The 20229-nt window shown below is 35.9% G+C and overlaps 2 protein-coding genes across 4 annotated transcripts in view; one reads left to right on the plus strand and one right to left on the minus strand.

Annotated features, from left to right (window-relative positions):
• Ndf (Nucleosome-destabilizing factor) overlaps positions 1-20229 on the minus strand; it is a 228245-nt gene that overhangs the window by 180501 nt on the left and 27515 nt on the right. For both annotated transcript variants that reach the window (XM_067122496.1, XM_067122494.1), the window contains exons 6-7: positions 16136-16303; positions 15425-15598 (exon numbers count right to left, since the gene is read on the minus strand). In XM_067122496.1, coding sequence (XP_066978597.1) covers positions 15425-15598; positions 16136-16303 — 342 coding nt within the window. The remainder of the gene's footprint in view (positions 1-15424; positions 15599-16135; positions 16304-20229) is intronic.
• LOC136849241 (immunoglobulin domain and leucine-rich repeat-containing protein 2) lies at positions 1702-8229 on the plus strand. 2 transcript variants are annotated; one of them, XM_067122492.1, is made up of 5 exons: positions 1702-1971; positions 3836-5652; positions 5905-6037; positions 6325-6465; positions 6640-8229. In XM_067122492.1, exons 2-5 carry the CDS (start codon positions 3854-3856, stop codon positions 7627-7629), a joined length of 3063 nt encoding a protein of 1020 aa, XP_066978593.1. In that variant the 5' UTR covers positions 1702-1971; positions 3836-3853; the 3' UTR covers positions 7630-8229. The 2 variants fall into 2 exon arrangements, with proteins under 2 accessions (XP_066978593.1, XP_066978594.1); XM_067122493.1 differs by having other exon boundaries at positions 1705-1971; positions 3598-5652.

Consider the following 20229-nt stretch of genomic DNA (forward strand, 5'->3'; position numbering starts at 1 on the left):
AAGAAAACTGATATATAAGAAAATAGGCACAGCAAAATCGAGTAAATCAAGATAAAAGGTAAAAATAAAAGACATATATGCATACATAAAAACTGGAAGAAAAAAGTGAAAAGAGACGAAATGCCTTTATTCACGTTATTATTGCAGTACTGTCAGTGTTCGACAAACCGATGATACATGATTCTCTGAAGAAATATGGCAGAGAGTACCTATGGCAGAGTACCTGGTGGAGGGTCGTGAACCGTTAGGTGAAAGAAATCCCTTGTCAACGGCAGTTTGGCCTCTTCCTCTTAAGGAGACAAAGGTATACTTAGTCCTACATAAATTTAATTACTGGCCTAAGAAGTGCCAATGGTTCAAGCTATGAATAAATTGTACTTCACGCCAGAGGAGTAACTACTACTGTGGCTCCTTGGTGGGAGGAAATACCTCAGAACTGCAGATGAGCCCTTCTCCAGAGATCAATGGCAACCACACACAGAAATATGGTGGAATGTCAATGCCACTTTTCATGGCGTAAAAGTCACCTCATGCAAATAAATACATAAATATATAAAAATAAAATTAAATAGTCGTGAGGTTGTCAATGGGTGTGGATGTGGTGAAACCAATAATGACAGCTGACTTTTTATGGATCAGCGAGAAAAAGCAAATAAGCTAGGTGCAGAAATACGAGAGCGAGATTGTGCCCAGAATAGCTGAATGTGTAGAGGTAACAAGGGGTTAGTTAGTTATAAATGAATTGTTTAACCAGACCTCTGAGTAGGGTTCTTCTCGGGCTGGGAATGGTAACAAGGGGTGTCACTTGTACTAGTATGAAGACTGAAGATAGCAGAAAAAGTACGAATATGTAATGGTAAGAATATTGGCTGCAAATATATCTGATCATTAACTGGCTGAAGACAAAGTTTATATATAATTAGAAGAGGAAGGTGTGAAAATATAGTTACAATTGCAACTGCTTAACGTACATTATAGTGTCACGCATTTAATATATATATGTATACACATACAGAATAGCATGGTCTTTGTCCGGAAGAAGCCGGCTTGAAAAGCAAGTAACCAAACAACTCAACAAGGGATATATTTACCGTTGCTCAAGGTATGCGCATTGCCTTACAAACCTTATTGAGCTCGCTTTGGAAAACTAGCCTTGACGTTACACTGCTCAGAAATTAAATAAGAGACTTGGCTTGTCATCTCTTAAACGGGCACGATTTCCATATACTGTAAGTTTCAATTACACTCATACAGCTAATAAAATACTGATAACAGTAAAGAGAAAAATAACTTTTACATACTATATAATACTACAATAAATTAAACTGCTTCCCACAATTATTTTTTTGACAACTGAAAGCATTCTTCACTTCAAATGACTAAAATTATCCCAAACCTAGACAATGCTGTCGCAAACACTAAAATTAACAATGACAGTTAAGAGTCCGGTGAAATATTTTACTTTCCCAATGAACGCATAGTGACATATCAGACGATATACTAGAAGTCAATCTACATAAATCACTGGTTTTAGTGAGTTTACCAACTATTTACACCAATATTTTTATGTAGTGTGTCTTCAAGGGTGAAGATATAGAAAATTTCAGTGTTAAAGGTACAGTCTGAGACAGGGGGTTGATAATCCCTTCCAACAGAAGTACGTACGAAATATACAATAGACCGGGGGTAGAGGAATACGTTCAGATGGGTGGGGGTACCGGCGCTGGCTTCTAGAACGTGAACAGCGTCTGCTGCTGCTGCATGGCAGCCAGGCCGGACAGCAGTGGCAGCGGCGGCAAGCTGAACCAAGGAAGGAGCCAAGCGCTCCCCGTCTCTCTCTGTGGCTGCCTCTCGGCTTCAGTCAGCTGAGAGCAGTGATAGTGACAGGAGGCAGCAACCATCCATACCGGCTGCCGTAATTCTTTCTTCCGAAATCTAACGCCAAACAGCCTTTATTATGTTACGCAGCTGGTAAGAATAGTGCCGAAATCCTTGGCGTGTGCCAGGGAACAATTCAATTAACGTAAAAGTGCGTATATGTGGCTGAAGAAAAGTGGTTATTTTACCGTAACGGAACAGTGACCAGATTGTCGTTTTGCTCTGAGGGCGGTCGCTCTCTCTCCCAGCACAGCCGCCACCATCACCAGTCCTGGACTTAAAGAGAGCATGCTCTCTCTCTCTCTCTCTCTCTCTCTCTCTCTCTCTCTCTCTCTCTCTCTCTCTAGATTTACAATTCCCCTTACAACCACAAGAAACTGAAACAACCTTGAAATGACGGATACACAGCAAACAAAACAATGATTCCACATTCTAATTATAAGAGGTGGGGGGGGGACAAAAGCACGTAACCACAGCAAGAGCTGTACAGGCCTATTATATACTTAAACAGTTACTGTAGTCGCCTGAAAGCACTATGGGGAAGGGTCGACAGGATTGTCGCTAGCACTGTGCTTACTTAACCGGCTTCCCGGAGCCGAAGCAAAACAAACTAGGCAATGTTTATCTTCAATACGATTTATTTGTTTACATATAACGACTGTGCAGTACAAACATCTCAAGGCTGAATAAAATTTTAAATTGTGACAACTGGTTTCTAGGCCTAGTTGGCCTATGGGTTTCACGACCACTGTGCTATTAAAATGATTCATTACAAAGTACTTAAAAACCGGCAACGTCTGAATACCTTCGTCTAACCCTGAAACAGGAATGCACGTTATGCTAACGCTGCCTACGCAATTGTATTTAGTTTTGTTCATCTACCTTAAAACATGTTCTTTAAATACTTTTAATTTTGTGAAAGGGGCCACTTCACTGTAGAAAATTATCGGTTCATTATTTTTCTGCCAACGATCAAGGATAACTCCCAACAGACACGAATTTCGGTAATTAATTTTATCGCATAACTGAAAAGGAAATTTTCCTTCGTGAATAAAATTCAATTTTTGTCAAATGCAAATATATTTTAGTGTGTATCAACTGCTGCTTCAACTGCCTTGTTACTGGATATTCATCCATGTAAACAAATATTTAAAATAATCTAAGAGACTGAGGTCAATCCAGTCTTGCATGGTATTTTACACGTGAAAAGAATTTCAGATTCGCTAAAATCTAACTCGCACTATGTCAAAACACGCTTCAACGGATTATTTAAACGGCTTGCAAAAATAAGTAGCATGTAATAACTGTCCAACCTGTTATTCCAAATAGACAAATTTCTTTTTTAATGGCATCCCTTCAAACAAGTACAGTATACATATGATCATTTACATGAGATTAATGTTTTTTTTAAGAATGTAATCTTCAAAACGGTCTTGTATGTTTAGACCTACTTGCAAAGTATAAAAAATACTGACACTTATTACCCATTATTATTATTATTTCAAGGTTCCCATTCATAGTAACTGTATTGATTTTTCACTTCATTACTGTAATGTAATTTTCATAATTACCATTTAATTTTTAATTGTGGTAATCTATATATAATATAAATAACTTTAAATACCAAAGGGGTTTAAAAATATTGTTTCATTTTGCCTATGTAGCCTCGTGAGAGTGTGTAGTAGTGTACTAATAATATTGCCCTATGTTCTCTTTCAGCAGTGACAATATTTTATCCCTGATAGATCTCTGAAGGCTCCCTCAGCAAGAAGAGTGTTTTGAAGACAATACAGTACTTGGAAGATGTGTTTGATACAAATAATGCTTTTCTCTTTTCATAAGGTCCCTGCAGCACCAACTGTAACTGATATCAGTGTCTAAACTTATGACCACTTTCAATATCATGATTTACAGAACCTGGTGGAACTGACAAATTTACTGTAATCACTTATTACAGGTTACATGAGTGGTGGTGATGGCGGTTTGGAGGCGATGGTGGTGGTTAAGTTGGACTTTAGCCTTTTTGGGGTCAGCAATTGCTGTCGTCCCCGAAAGTGATGGCTTGGGAGAAGGATCTCACACCCAGCATGACTCTGCTGGGGTGTGGAGGTATGACACTGGGATTTCTTGTCCCAGTGACTGTGAATGTGTCCTACCTCACCATGTAAAGTGTCAAGCCAAGCCAGATGACATCCATCCACCTCATCCACCTCGAGACACGACCACCCTAATTCTTGAGGGATATCAAAACATCCCCTTCCATTTATTGGCTAACCTAAACAATCTTCGTTACCTTCGAATAAAAAACAGTTCGCTCCAAGATCTGAGCGACCTGCCTCGATTACCACTCCTGGAGCAACTTGAAGTTACACACAGCCACCTGAGTACACTTTCAGGTCAAAAACTTCATACAAACATTCCTATTTTGACTCACCTAGATGTGTCCTACAATCTCATAACTGTGCTCAATAATACAAGTCTCAAGGGACTCAATCACTTACAAGTATTAGATTTAAGAAACAATCCACTTAGCAACGTCCATGCAGACACCTTCCAAGGGCTTGATTCTCTGACCATTTTGGATATGTCATCATCAAAGCTGTCGAAACTAAACCACCGCTGGTTGGTGGATGCTGCTCAACTACAGCGGCTTTTAGTAAGCAATGCGAGCCTCGATGAGCTGCCACTCCTCAGAGGAGAAAACTTAGTATTATTTGATGCCTCTCATAATAACCTTCTAAATTTACCAGACCAACTTCTGTCTGGTGTTCCAAAACTTGAAGAATTGTTTCTTCACCATAATCCTCTCCAACATGTTTGTGATCAATCCTTAACAGGAGCAAGACAATTGCATTATTTAGATCTAAGTTACACACATATCGTTAACCTGGATGAATATGTATTCGCTAAATTACCCTCATTAAAAGAACTAAACCTCAGCTATAATGAAAAACTTGTGCGGGTAGAACATGGAGCCTTCACTGGTCTCCACAAAATGTTAAGGCTTAACTTGGCCTATACACCTAATTTACATGAAATTGAGGAAGTGGCATTTGATGGACTTCCTGAACTTGTTTCTTTAGACCTTCGAAACTCAGGTCTAACGGTGCTACCACTATCGCTAAGTAAGTTAGCTAACATAACTTCAATATTACTGTCTGGAACAGCACTTCACTGTGATTGTTATAATTACTGGCTTCCGAAATTGCTCACACAATCAGACATATCACTGTGGGATGGTTTGAACCCCTTGGAATGTACTGATGGTCAGTTCCGAAATGTCACCCAGTTAACTGAGCATATCGATACTTTGGAATGTGAAGCACCGGAGGCCATCACCTCCTCTTATGAATGGATTCATGCAAGGGGAGGGCAGAGTGCCTTACTGGAGTGCAATGTGACAGCTAACCCACCCCAATCTGTAATCTGGCTCAATGCCAAACAAGAAGTCTTCCGATACAACACCACTTATAATGAGAAATGGACAAGCTATCATGTACGACAAGTAGAAGAATTGGCAACTTTCAATACAAGATTTGAAGTACTAGCCTCAGGACAGCTACTCATCAGAGAAGTAAGACGTTCTGATGTTGGTCGTTACAAGTGTTTTGCCTTTAACAGTGTGGGCAATACATCTATTGTGACGTTCATGGGACTAGAAGACACACCTCTTCGCAACCTGTACATTGAGAGCATACTGTTTGGCTTTGCCTGTGCTGCTCTGTTTCTGCTAATCACACTATTAATTCAATTTATCAACTACCTCATGGACAGGTAAGTTTAAAGCCTTTCAGTTACTAGTACATACAATGCAATTTTTAGTGCATTTTAAAAGAAATTGTTTAGTCTGAGTAATAAAAATATCACAAAATAATTTTTATATCATACAAAATAATTTCTTATATGTCAAAATTGTGGCTTTATCTTTGTAATGTAAATACAAAATCCACCAAAGTACTTTTGAGTTGGAAAAGTAAATTAATCCGACACCTTGGTTAATATCAATAAATTCTATCCAAATTACAGGTTGGGCTTGCAGTGCTGCTGCTGCAGAGACCGGCTTTCTCCTAAAGCCCGGCAAATCAGAAAGCTACTGGAAAGTGTTGAATCTTACAAAACTCAGCAACTTGACAGACTGCGTGAAAACTATAATGCCCAGGTAATGATCATTACAAACATAGTTTATAAATGGCCATTCCAGAGTCACAAACATGCTGCTACTGTAATTATTGTGAAAAGTATTTATTCTATATTACAGAATAAAGGAGAGTGATGCATAAATTTTTATATGTAACGCAATTCCAGCTTTAAAAACTGGCTACTGTACTTACAACTGATTTCATCCCAACTTTTTATTTTGGGCTTGAAGTACAGTAATCAGAATGTCTTAATGAAAAAAAGAAAAGCTTAGGTTATGTAACTTTATTTTTCCACAAATATTTGCAGGTGGCAAGTATAAAAGACAGCTGCTATCTACAGATGGAACGTATACGTGAAAGCTATAGTGGACAAGCTAAACACCTAAAAGATTTTAGGGATTACAGCACTCAGGGTCTAACCTCTGTACGAGACCAATATCTTGATCAGGTGAGCTTTGTTAGTTAGTTTCTGTTTACTTTTAACTATAACACCCAGTTTCCATTTACTTTAAACTATAGCACCCACTGTATAATTTAGTTTTTCATAAAAGGAACGGATAATGTTTCAATATTCACAAGTATACCTACAGTCTCCTAACTTTCTTCTCTTTTATTTCAACAGGTTAACAAAGTACGCGATTACTCTGTGTCACAGATGAACAGAGTCAGAGAAAACTATGTTTTCCAGCGTCACAGGATACGAAAGTTCAGTGCCCAGCAGTTACTCAAACTGAGAGAGACCTACAAATACCAGCAGAAGACACTGAATAAGATTCTTGAAAATCTTCCTGATCTCTACCTTCAGAACTGCCGAACAGGAGGTTGTCAGAGGAGTGATTCAATCCTATTTGATGATGCATTAAATGGCATAGATGCATATTACAAAGTAGACTTCTTTGACACCCAAAGTCATGCATCTGACTATTACACTCCAGCAAGTACACTGACACGTTCTTTCCGTGCTTCTAGAGCTAATGATCCAACAAAACGTCATTCAAGAACTTCGTCTAACACTTCTAGTGACTTCGTGGAGGCTCAGACATGGATACAGAGAGAATCAGGGAGCATGGGAGGCAACAGCCCTGCACATCCCAATCCTCCACATGTAAGAGGGCACAATCGCAGCATGAGCATGGCCAACCCTGCTTCCTATGTTCAAGAGCCAGTGAGAGTGCATAAGCGAAGCTTGAGTGCTACTCACCCTACCCGCAGGATGGTGCCGGCACCAGAATTGCGTGGTGTGCCTGCCAGAATTACCTTGTGTGAAGAGGTCAGTGATTATGACCTAGCAACCCCTCCTACCTCCCCAAATTCTCTTCCTGGAACACCTGTGGCCCAACCCTCAGTGACAAATCCTATCCAAACTGATAAGCAGCAGCAGCAGCAATTGTATGTCGACAGTCAGAATGAGGTGGAAATAAATATTGTTAAGGCTGACGATGAGCAAAGTGTTCATGCCCGACCTTCAACATTATGTAAAAGCATTAGTGATATTGTAGTAGAAAAAGAAGCTAATGATAGTGATAAGTCTCACAGTGAAGATGAAACTTTGCTATCAACAGTTCCAGAAGACTCAAGTAGTGGTTCAACTTCCTATGAAACTTCCCTTTGAGAAAATGGGATTTGATTACCTATTTCATAATAAATAATGGTGCGCTTATTTGAAGTATTTATCTATTTTTCAACAAATCCCTTGAAAGTATTATTTATTGGAAATGGTCAGATAGTGATAGCATTTTTTTCTAAATACTGTACAATACGTGTAAAGATGGAATAAATGTTTCAGTGAATATAATTTGTTATGCAACTCATCAGTCAACAGAAATTAAATCTTGAAAGTATTGCATAAAAGATGTCAAGTGATTTAATTAGTGTGCTAATCTGGATTAAAATGGAACATGAAATCAAGTTTCTGCAGGATTTGGATACTGGTAACCACTTGTGCCAACATTTAACTGTGATTACAAGACCTGCATTGGCTGACATGGAGTTGTCCAAAGAGAAGCAAAGTTAAGGAAAAGAACCAAAACTTCCCTCCCATGCAGACGTCTAATTTGCCTTTATATAAAGAAAAAAGTATCATAATCTCATCTTAAATATCATCATTCATATATTTTCAGGTTAGTGCCATATGCAAGAGTACCATTTTTGACCATCACACATGATATTTTTAAGGTTGTTTTGCGAAGTTAAATATATAAAAGTCAAATTTGTCAGTATTTCATTATCCACTAAATACTTTCTCTGTATAGATCAAGTTTAGCAGCACTAGTGTAAATGCAAAGAAAATGCCATTGTGCTTAAGAATTGTGATTCAATGTGTGTTGAAGTGACTTAAAAATTTTTGAAGGCATGTGTGTTTTCAAGATGTTTATTTGAAGCATGCTATTTAAGGTGCACCTCATTGCTTTCACACTAAATCTTGAAGCAATATAACCATTTAAAGAACTGCCTACCATTTTGTTAGTGAGAGATTGGTATATACACCAAGTCATTTACATTCAAATTTTTTTCTGGGTGCTTTAAAGCCTATACTATAATTGCTGTACTGTATACTATAAACTCTTGTGCTTAAGAGGACATGTGTAAATAATGAAAACACACTACAGTTTTGATGTTTTACCCTGAAACTGTTCGTAGAAGTACAAAATATGGATGGGTAATTTTATTTTCAAGTTAATAATGTCCCCATTATAAAGAATAAAATGACTTCTAAATAACTCCTACTACATATTTCACATCTAAAGAATTAATAAGGGAAAGAACAATGTCTCCTTTAAAACTCCCAATAATACAGGTACCTGTTAAACACTTTAGCCTCAAACATGTCTCATAAATTATTTCTGTAAACGACTCTCAAGTACTGCCAACTTATATTCAGGATCTTTCTACCATTAAACCACCAGTTCAATAATGTGCAACCCCTCCCCACCATTATCACAACTCATGATACCTTCCCAATTGCTCATTTATAACTTGATTTTCTTTTACATCATAACAGCAATTTTATGTAAAACTATCACTATATGAAAGAATTTCACTATGCACTGTTCAAGTTACGAGCCAACTTGATGTAACTTTTTCAATTTGACCGAATCACTGAAGGTGTAAAACACTGGTAAGTCCTCACACGCATAACTTTCAGAACTAGATTTGCGACTTACAGGAACATATTTGATAAGAGTTAAGTGATCCTTAATTACAGTAGATACCATTACGCTAACTCATGTAAGGTAATTTCCAGAACTAGATTTGTGACTTACAGGAACATATTTGATAAAAGTTATGTGATCCTTAATTACAGTAGATACCATGTAAGGTAATTTTCAGAACTAGATTTGTGACTTACAGGAACATATTTGATAAGAGTTAAGTGATCCTTAATTACAGTAGATAACTCATGTAAAGTAATTTTAAAGGTTAATGACTGAATATATTTTGTGGTGGGCAGAAGGATGACCAAGTGAATTCAAACGACCGAGCTCAATAAAATAAGTTCTGCACAGATAGAATTTTCTTTAATAAAGGCTATAATGGGACATCAGTAGTATACAGTACAATGATGAATTTGAAAACTAATATGTTATGCATGCTTAGCCTTTTGAGAATTGCAGAATATTAAAATTTTTTTAAATATTTGTAATTCTACTTCTCACTATTCAAAATAAACTGATAAAGAATTGTCACAGTTCACAAACTTCTAAACAGATTATGCACATTATATGATATGAAAACGTTTTGTATCTAGACTGCCACAGTATTGAAAATACTGTCCATTCAAACTATGACGAGATACTCAACAGCAGCATCCACTGACTTAACTGGCTGGAACAATGAATCCTCAAGCCACATAGCTTACTGATTAACTTGGAATCAAAACTATATTCCTTCAGAGTAGTGTAAAAAAAAAAATTTTTTTTTTTTACTTTGCTGTGCCAGTAACAAAACCAGAACCAATAAATGGGCTTTTTTGAGTTCTCATTTTTCTTTTAATATCTGTACATAGGTAACTAAGAAAACTACCAAGCATCCAAAGTACCATAGGTATAAACAGAACCTTAAAAGCACAATTATCAGAGGAAAAAAAACTGACAGATAATCCTCAGTTCAAGAACTGTTACAATTAACTACTGATCTATTTGCAAATTATTCATACAGAACTCAAGAGATCACAAAATTTCCAGTCATATATTGCTGCAGAAAAACCTCTGGATTATACTCATTCTTTGGCATATACTGTATGTAATTGGCATTCTCTTGATTTTTAGTAATGTACTTGTCCATAATTAGCACAACTATAAAAAACTAACAAAACAGTATTTTTGCTTGACACAGCTTTGAAACTGCAACTGATCTTCTGAGAACCAAACTTTGAGATCTTATATGCAAATGTTTTAAGGCACAAAACACTACCTCAGACAGCCTGTAGTGAGGAAGGCTCCTTGGAACCCAGTGAGGAAATAATGTAGATATAATTATTCTCCATAAAACCCCAGGAAAATAGTCATTTGTAGATTCACTTTCAAGGAAAGTGAATTCCAAATTGGAATCTATAAGTAGCAGTATTTTTCTCCTTTCACTTTTTATTAAGAATCTCTTAAAATTCAATGCTATGTAAGTAATTTGGTTGAAGCAGATCAAAAGATCTTCACCTGATTAGTGTTTACTACATTAAGAATGGTTTTGTGTGCATTTAATTATTTTCCCTATCCCTATTTCATTTCTCTACCAGTGAGTGCCTTCCACGGCAAACTGAGAGACATGCTAAGTTCTCTTGTAGAACCCCATCGGTGAATCCCCACCACTTCTGTGCATTACTTTCTATCTTAATCCACCTTGATGTCCAGCCGTGCCTACATTCTGTTCCAATTTTAACCACTCATGAACACAATCCCTGGGCCACCCATACGAAAATATAAAAGGTTCACTCCTATACAGTACTAGAGCTACATGACATGTCCATTTAGACTATAAAAAAATTTACGTAAAACTGACAGGGCATTTGTGAAATTGGTCTCCTCCCCCATATTTTTTCAACATGTTTCATTAATTATGTGCAGAGGCAATTCCATTAAAATTCTAAGTACAGTATCATTCTTGCCTATAAATACACTTTGAGAAATGTGAAGCCAGTACATTCTAAGGGAATTTTTATTCTTTACTTTGTCAACTTATAAATAGAAATTTCATTTTGGCCATCGGCAGATAACTCATCAAATTGCTACAGTTCTTAGCATTAAATTTATCTGGTGCCAACTTTTCTTCAGCTCAATGGGAAAGCTTTAAATTTTTCATAATTCTGATAATCCTTTGCATGCCGTCTCACCTTGTGAAGTTTAATACTAAACCACTTTCTATAAGTCTGTTCCTTTCTATAAGTTTGTTCCAGCTAAGAACAAACTATGGAACTATTTTCCTAATCATGTAATTGAAGTGATGGAAATTTTAATAAGAGGTTCAAACCGGGTGCAATTGATTTTATACCTGAACAAGCTCACAAGTATCATTGTGCAATTCACTTGTTTTAGCTTATATGATTTTCTTTGTTATTTTATTATATAATTTATATTTTACTTAGGAATTTTTTCTATACTAGACAACTTTGTTTATTGGAGCTCTTGAGCTTGTAGCATTTTCTTTTCCTACCAAGCGAGTAGTAGTGTTAATAATGATAATGCATACCCATCCCCATCTCTCTTTTTAAATTAACGCCTACATTGGCTACTATAGTTGCATCTCTCTCTCTCTCTCTCTCTCTCAAAACTTTCAATTTATCAACATATTTAAATAATCTATGGAACTCCATAAGGAACCTCTCAGGAAACAAACAATATCTTTATGAAGGGTGAAAGGATATCACACAGATTTTGACCTACTATTGTGCAAAATATGGCCTACAAATTAATCTTAGTATGTGCAACTTCTTTTTAAAAATATTACAGCACATATGAATTTCTGCAATATGGAATGAATATACTGTTTAACCACAAACTGATCAGCGCAGCATAAGCAAGTGGCAAATTTGAATCTGTGCTAGATTAAGAAGGCACTGTTAATATACAACCTTAGTGTGCATCATGCATAAACATTCTGTAATTAGTTTACATTGCAGCACTTCCTGGCTTCACCATCCTATGAAAATTTTAATGGTAAACATTCACTGCATTACAAATCAAATTTGAACATGGCTCTCTGTATATTTTAGTTATTTTTTCATCACTGTTATCACTGACTTGTCATTTAAAACTTATTAAAGTCATTTCTTCATTATCATCTTATTCACTTATCAGTTCACATTATGGTTTCATACTGCAATGAGCAGTAAATCCTGGCCTAATTTTCAATTTGAAATATTGTTCACTGGCTTTGCATCAGTTCTTGAAAAAATTTTCATTTATAAATCCAGTATGCATCTATGCACAGAACTGCCTTTAGAGTGAACACAATAAATAAATAAATAAAAACTTGCAACCTTTTCAAATACTCTTCAAAATTTCACCACGAAAAACCTAATGGCAAAGTTACTTGTAAAATAACTTCGAACTGAATCTCAAGAGTCCACTGCTAATCACTAATATATAAAGTGGCTAATCAGAGCTATATATTTCTTGGGCACTATATTGTTAAAAAATACAAATATCAACTATCTTGTATAACCCATAAAACTGAAACCTTGTGCTTTATAAACTCCCACAAAAATATATATTCACTAGTCATAAGGATAAGAACTAACACTGGTAAACCTTCACAGTTCTTATTGAAATAAATTTCAATCACTAGTTATCTACAGTGCAACTATGAGACAGGGCAATATCCATGCAAATGGCCAATAAGTGGATTTCCCACTATATGTATACTTCATTCCCTAAACATTTTTGGAAAAGCTAGCTACATCACAGAAGTAACTTCATCCAGTATCTAAAAACTGTACAAGCAGTCTCCGGTTATCGGCGGGGTTCCGTTCCCGACAGCGTGACAATAACCGAAAATCAGCGATAATAGCGCCGATCCTCGGTTATCGTCGCCAATAACTGGGGATCCGCACCGCCGATAACCGAAGATCGGCACCGATAATCGGGGATCAGCGCCACCGATAACCGGGAATCAGTGTTGAAAATCCGGTTATCGTCGTCGCTAGGCAAGCACCATAAAACCAGATCACCGATAACTGAGGGCAGCGATAACCGGGGACTGCCTGTATTGTCCTTGTAAGGAAACTAAAAAACTACCTAGTATTTGCCTTATATGGATTCCCTTCCCCTTGTTTTTCAATTGAGTACATTAAACACCTTTACTTCATTCTTAGTTACCTCATACTACAAAATGTCTAAAATGTCTCACCATAATTCTCTTAACATGATTTAGAATTCCCTTTGTTAAGTACTATTTAATCATGGACTGAAAAAACTATAAAGACAAAAATATGAATCTAACAAACAAAGATACATACTGTAGTGAGAAAACCAGCAAAATATTTATTTTCTCAACTATCAAATCCTGATTTTTTATTAAACATTTTCAATTAGGCTAACTATTTCTGATTATAAGTACCCTGGCAGCAACTTGAATCTTTTCAGCGTGAATCAACAATAATTGTAATGTAACTATCCTTGTGGTATCCATGGCATTTATTTTCAAAGGCAGAAGGATCATACTTCTTGCACAGTACAAATTTTTGAAACTTTATTACAAGATTTACTTGAAACACATGAAACTTAAAGAAATTCTACGACTAATTTTGAAGAAACTACAACTAAACAAAGATAAATTTACATTACTATAATTGTATGTTTGCCTTGCTAATTTGCAGTATTACTTCGGCCCTTAGCTACACTGTTTTCTGCTTTTTACTTTGCATTTACTCCCATCTGGTCTTCCCAGCCATCTCTCAAACTTCTTTAATTTCACCGTGCTCCAATGCTCACCTTTCACTAAAGGGACAAATCCTGTGGGCGAGCTGTGGAGTTTATAAATGTGATTCACTGGTTTTGTTGTGGTAATGATCAGTACACTAGAATATTTGACACTAGTTACAGGTATTTATATTCTAAGTACTTCAATTTAATAAGAACAGTGAGTCCCATTTGTATACTCTCTTAGTACTTGTCTGATGGATCTGTCATTAAATGAGAAATTAAAACTGGAGCACAGTAATGTAACTGCTAAATAGTTTACACCACAGAGTTAGAATTGCAACTCTTACAGGATTGGCTGATCTGACTAGAAAAGACCTAAGGGGATGGATACAAAGTACGACAGAAAGCAATGCACAGCCGTCATTCCTTTCCCTCAATCTCTACCCACTGGAAATCCTCTAAAATCCACATTATTTCTCAAAATCAGCACTATAAGATTTGAGAACACTGACTGTCTTGTTTGATTAAATTCATCATGCCACTTATAAAATATGCAATTTTGAACACAACTTTACAGACCACGTAATACTTGCATTGCTTTTTCCCTATCTTGATTCTAAAATGTTATGTCATCACTGGAATAATGTACTGTAGAAAAATTGTAAAAACTTTCTAACTAGTTTAACCATTCCTCTTTCAATATTTATGATGAAGTAGTTCAGAGGCTGTCAATCTATGCTTCCATAAACCACGCAAAATATTAAAAACTCTAATTTAACGGAATAGTACAAATTTTCAGTTCTCACAGTGCAGTGAGAATGCACTGCACTGTGAGAATGCAACACGGATGGTATTTTGTACTCCCTCCTTCTCCCTCAAAAACCAATAGATAAACTCAACATACTTGAGATTCTTCAAATATAATAACATTCTCACTCATTGAAAACTATGGTTGACTTTTATTTCCCAGTTACTAGGCATCAAACCCTCAACTTTACTTAAAATTCATGGGATCTGATTTTGAAATATCAGCTTCATTATGTATTACTTCCATGAATTCTTCCTAACTTATACAAACCCTATGCCTACTGATTATATATCTAATTTCTAACAAGTCCTGCAGTCCAAAAAGGATTTCTCTAATACTTGTATAACTAAGAACACTGGGCTTTGGGCTTCTAAAATTAACATTATTGTGTTTATAAAATAAAAAATTACTTGAATGCCCTCAAAATTTTTAATTAAAAGTCATGGTGCTGTAGGCAGTTCACTGAAACCACAACTCATGACACATAGCATGAGAAATAATCATTACATCTTTGACAAAACACATTTAGAAGGTGAGTAAAGAAACAGTAATATGGTTTCCCCAATACTGAAGCCTACAAACAATACCCAGAAGTATACAATGCCATCAAGGAAACTGAAGAGAATGAAAAGAGGGAAAAAAGATAAGTAATTCTTATCTCACTGCATATCAATGAAAAAAAAAAAAGTCGAAATAACACCAAAGTGACATAAATATACAACTTTGTTCAACAGTGTACTTACCTTCTCTGCTGATCTGTTCCACACTCTAACATTGTGCCCACTGTTGATAAGGTTCTTGACGATCCCTGAGCCAATAATGCCTAGGCCCAAAAAGCCAAACGTTAATGAGGAAGGTTCAATCTTTTTGTCTTTTAATGTTTGAGTAACATAGGAGACATCTAATGGTGGTGTATCCTGCAAAGAGAAGTGTGTACAAAAAATTAAACATACAGTAAACCCAAGGGTAAAATAAAATTAAGCGAGCACCAGTATTAAGAGTTCTCCAGTACTTAATATAATTTACATTTTATGGAAATTGTGGCCAAATCAATAATTAAGAACCACAATGGATAGAGTACTTGTTGAAATGCATACTAGCAAACAAAGTAAAGTATGCTATTGATTTTAACAATAAAAATTACCAATAATTACAAAATCCTAAAATTGTCCATTATATTTTATTATAAACATAAAGTGGTCCTGTTCAATAAAAAATGAAGGCAATTTTTCTGTAAATTTTTTCATATGCATCATTATTAATGAAATATAATGTACACATTACTGTTCTGCATTTCTTAAGGATTCTGAGATATTTAACCTAAATTCATTACCTGTACACTATCTGCTATACATGAAAACCAGAAAATATTCCTTCATCATAAGCTATTACTATTATATGTATAGAATGAAACATATCCCGAAGTTATACGTGACACATAACATTAATCTTACCAGTCTTTCCATGGGTGGTCTATTTAGGAGGGCTGAAACTCTTGCTTTAGCATGGTGAGAACTCGGAGACGAAGTGATTGAATCTTTTAATCTTGACTCAATTTTCATCTTTTTGGCACTAGACCCCCTTTCCGAGTCGCCCATAGATTTTCTTTTTGGAGTAGACGTCTGCAAAAGAATAATAAAAATACACTTTAAATTACAATATTCCTCCAGTGCATTACATAACCAATTTACACATGATGGCAAATTAACTTAATGTCACCTGACAGCAAGTGTCATTACATTACAGAAATGTATCTAGTTCACTTCAAAATAAAGTTAAGAAAATACTAGATACCAAAGCTGACTAAGCTTTTATCAATGCAATATGGGCATAAAGTTGTTCTCATATATCTGAATGTAATAGTTACTCCATTACTGTATATAAAAATTTAAATTCAAATTAATGAGAAATCCCCTATAACAATATTCCAAACTGCCCTTTTCAGAATCATGTTTACAAGGTAGCTGCGGCAGCAGTATTATTCCACTAGCATAACAGGAGAAGGAAGTGATGAAGGAATATTTTTGATTTTTTGTCCTTCACACTTTATTTTGTTTCATTCTTTTTTTTTTCAACTGATTTAATCCTTTCTCTACAGTCATTTTATCACTCAGTATTAACCCTCAATTTTTCATTGTCTTTATACTAAACATTATCATTGCCCCTCTTTTCCTATCTATTGATAGAATAGTCCCTCACCAACAACAATCCGTTCCAAAGAAATAGCTCTTTGACAAAACCTGTCTTGAGAATTGGTGATGAATGACATTGTGGCTTCTAAAAGACCAGTTTTACCCACAGTTTCATGGACTGGTGTGACAGGAAGGTCAATGTCCTTCATCAAGACACCAAGAGACTCTGAAATTTCACCTTATTTTCCTTAGAAGGCACACTGGGGCAAATGAAGCCTGCCATCATGTTGAACCAAGACTTGGAACAAAGCCAAGGTGACAGATTCCATGGCTACCATTTTGGAAGCCAAGAAACCAATTGCTTCTGCATAAAGCTCTTCCAATGGAAGATTGTACAGTGTGCATATTGACTAGTCCATCTGCAGGGAACAGGTCTCAGCATTCTCTGGGGCACAGTATCTCTGATGACACATCAAAAGTCGGGAAGGAGCTTGTTAGTGTGACTATAGGTGAGGAGGTTCTCCAGTCATAAGATCAGAGTCAGTGAAGGGGTATGCAAAGGTAAGTGCTTATGAGGTCGGAGGGCCGGGAGAGCTGAGTAGGGAGGTTTGGGTGGCCTTCATCTGCTTTAACTGTCCCATGCTTAATTTTTTCACTCCATTTATTTTAAAAATACTTTGTTTTATCTTTTTCACGTTCACTGATTTAAACATTAAACAAGCTTTACTGAAGTTGAAATACAAGCAAACTGAAAACTTAACAGATTACAAAACAGTATTGTTATACACTTCCCATTGGTGTCTCAGTCTGTGTGTACATTTATATGAACACCATGTATGTGTGCAAGTTTGTATGTACATGTCTGCTTCATGCTGAGGTAAACCATAGTATGCACTTGCTGTGTACAGTATTTATAAAGCATGGCATACAAAAATTTATGAATCCTTACTTGTTCAAAACACACCATTAAACTTAGGCAATTGTACATCACTGGCTGAAACCTTGGGCAAACAGGTAATATAACATGGTTATTGATAATTATCTAAATAACAATTAATCCCCATGCAGAGGTAAACCATAGTTAGCACTTACTTTATATTTATATAGCATAGCATATAAATACTTATGAATCCTTGCTTGTCCACAACACAACAAGCAACAACACATCATAAATCAACATAGGCAACTGTACATCCCTGGCTGAAACCTTGGGTAAATAGGTAACGCAACATGTGTACTGATAAACACAATTATATAAATCACATCTTATCAAATTTATTAATAAAATAATCATGTACAACATAAGAGAGAGAGAGAGAGAGAGAGAGAGAGAGAGAGAGAGAGAGAGAGAGAGAGAGAGAGAGAGAGAGAGAGAATTTGTAACTTAAAAAAAAGGGCAAAATTACTTAAAGACATTGCCCGTTTATAAAAAAAAAAGTCTAAGTACTGGATTTATTTAATTTAATCATAACTATTTAATCAGATTGTGTTTGGGGGCAATAAGTAGCATTTAGATCTTGTCTGCTCTTTGTTCAGTTGTAACCATAAAAAGTTGCACAATTGTGTGTGTGTGTGTGTCTCTCTCTCTCTCTGCAGGTTGAAAAGCTCTTGTAATCAAGTGAGTCAAATGTGAAATGTACACTTTTCTAAGGTAATGACATTTCTCTCTCTCTCTCTCTCTCTCTCTCTCTCTCTCTCTCTCTCTCTCTCTCTCTCTCTCTCTTAATCAAATAAGTAATCATGATTTGATTATCATACCTTAAGAGAACTCAGCATATGTCACTTTCTTTCTATAAGGTGCTCATATTCAAAGTATGAACTAAAGGAATGTAATTAATATGGAAGTGTTAATCAGTTAATGTAGTACATGCAAACACCTATTTGCCAAAGGCTTCAAACAATGATTTACAATAACCTAGACTATAGTTGCTTATGATGTGCTTTCGATGGTGTAAAGATTTCAGAAATTTTTATATCATACAAAATATCAATATTGCTAAAACACATATTTATAAAAAACCTGCAAACACACACCCACAAATCTGAACATGAAATGTTTATTGGATTTTTAATTTTACAAAAATGCAATATTAAATGGTTGCTACTTGTTCCACATAAAATCAGCATGTGTACACATGTGTGCGATGGGGAATGCAGATACATACACATATGCATCATGTTACTCTTTCTCTCTCTGTATTCTTTAGAAAAATAAATTTGTTTTCAAGTCTGGCCCACATAAGCTGTTTCAGCATATCTCACAGGTGAGAGAGAGAGAGAGAGAGAGAGAGAGAGAGAGAGAGAGAGAGAGAGAGAGAGAGAGAGAGAGAGAGAGAGAGAGAGAGAGAGAGAGAAACTTCAATGTTAATTTTTGTATACATTTTATATACAATATACTGAAACTGGTTTTTATTTTGTGTGCAGTGCTGTACTGTACGGTGTATTTTGTATTGTTTATAAATGTACTAAAGTATGTTGATGGTTGTTTGTAATCATATTTAATATATAAAATTGTGCATAGGTAGGGGAAGTATAAGTAAGAAGTTACTATTTTACATCCAAGTGATTTTTCATATCCGGAAATTTCCATTATCTGGCAAAGCCTTGTAAGTATTAATCCAGATACAGGAGAAATTACTGCACTGACATCTACAACAAACACCCATAATGTCTAGGATGACTATACTTATGATCCTCATCATCAGCAAGTTATTGGTTACTGGTACTGTTGTTGCTATTATTATTATCATTATTATTATTATAATATAATGAGAATAAGAGTTGGTGCCCTAATAATTAATTCCATGTTCCCTGGCAAGGTAAATGAATGAATGTATGAAATTTGGGTCATACAGCCCAGCAATGATTTGGGGGGGGGCATTCAGCAGGCAAGATAGATGAGAAACCACCGTTTATGTATACTATTTCAAAAACATAGGTATTCTCTAGAAATGGTGTATAATTTATACTGATTCAGTAAGTACAGCTGATTTTGCAATAATTACTAACTAATCTACCAAATAAGATGGTTTCCTTTCTAGCTCAGGCAAATGTGACCTAATACTTCTCCAAATGGACTGATGGTCCTTTCCCAAGGGCTGGAGGATATTCTGCTGCAATCTCACCTAAGTTTGTACTACATTATACTACTGTCTTGCATGTCTTGAGCTAAAGTATACTATATTTGTCTCACTCTGCTCATCAGTGCCAGCAGTTCTTCTAGCCCTGTGTTCTTGCAGCAGCTACTCCTGTGCCTTTCTAACAAATTAATTACCCCTCCTATGAATCACACTGCATTTGAGTGTTTCTGACACTAAGTATTTTTAAGGGCCTAAAGCACATCCAAGACCCTGACTATGTCTAGGACCTTTCTTGCTCCCCTGGAACAAGAAGCGCGAACAACTCTCCAAGGGGCG

The sequence above is a fragment of the Macrobrachium rosenbergii genome, chromosome 20, assembly GCF_040412425.1.
Source record: "Macrobrachium rosenbergii isolate ZJJX-2024 chromosome 20, ASM4041242v1, whole genome shotgun sequence".
In the NCBI taxonomy this organism is placed as follows: Eukaryota; Metazoa; Arthropoda; class Malacostraca; order Decapoda; family Palaemonidae; genus Macrobrachium; species Macrobrachium rosenbergii.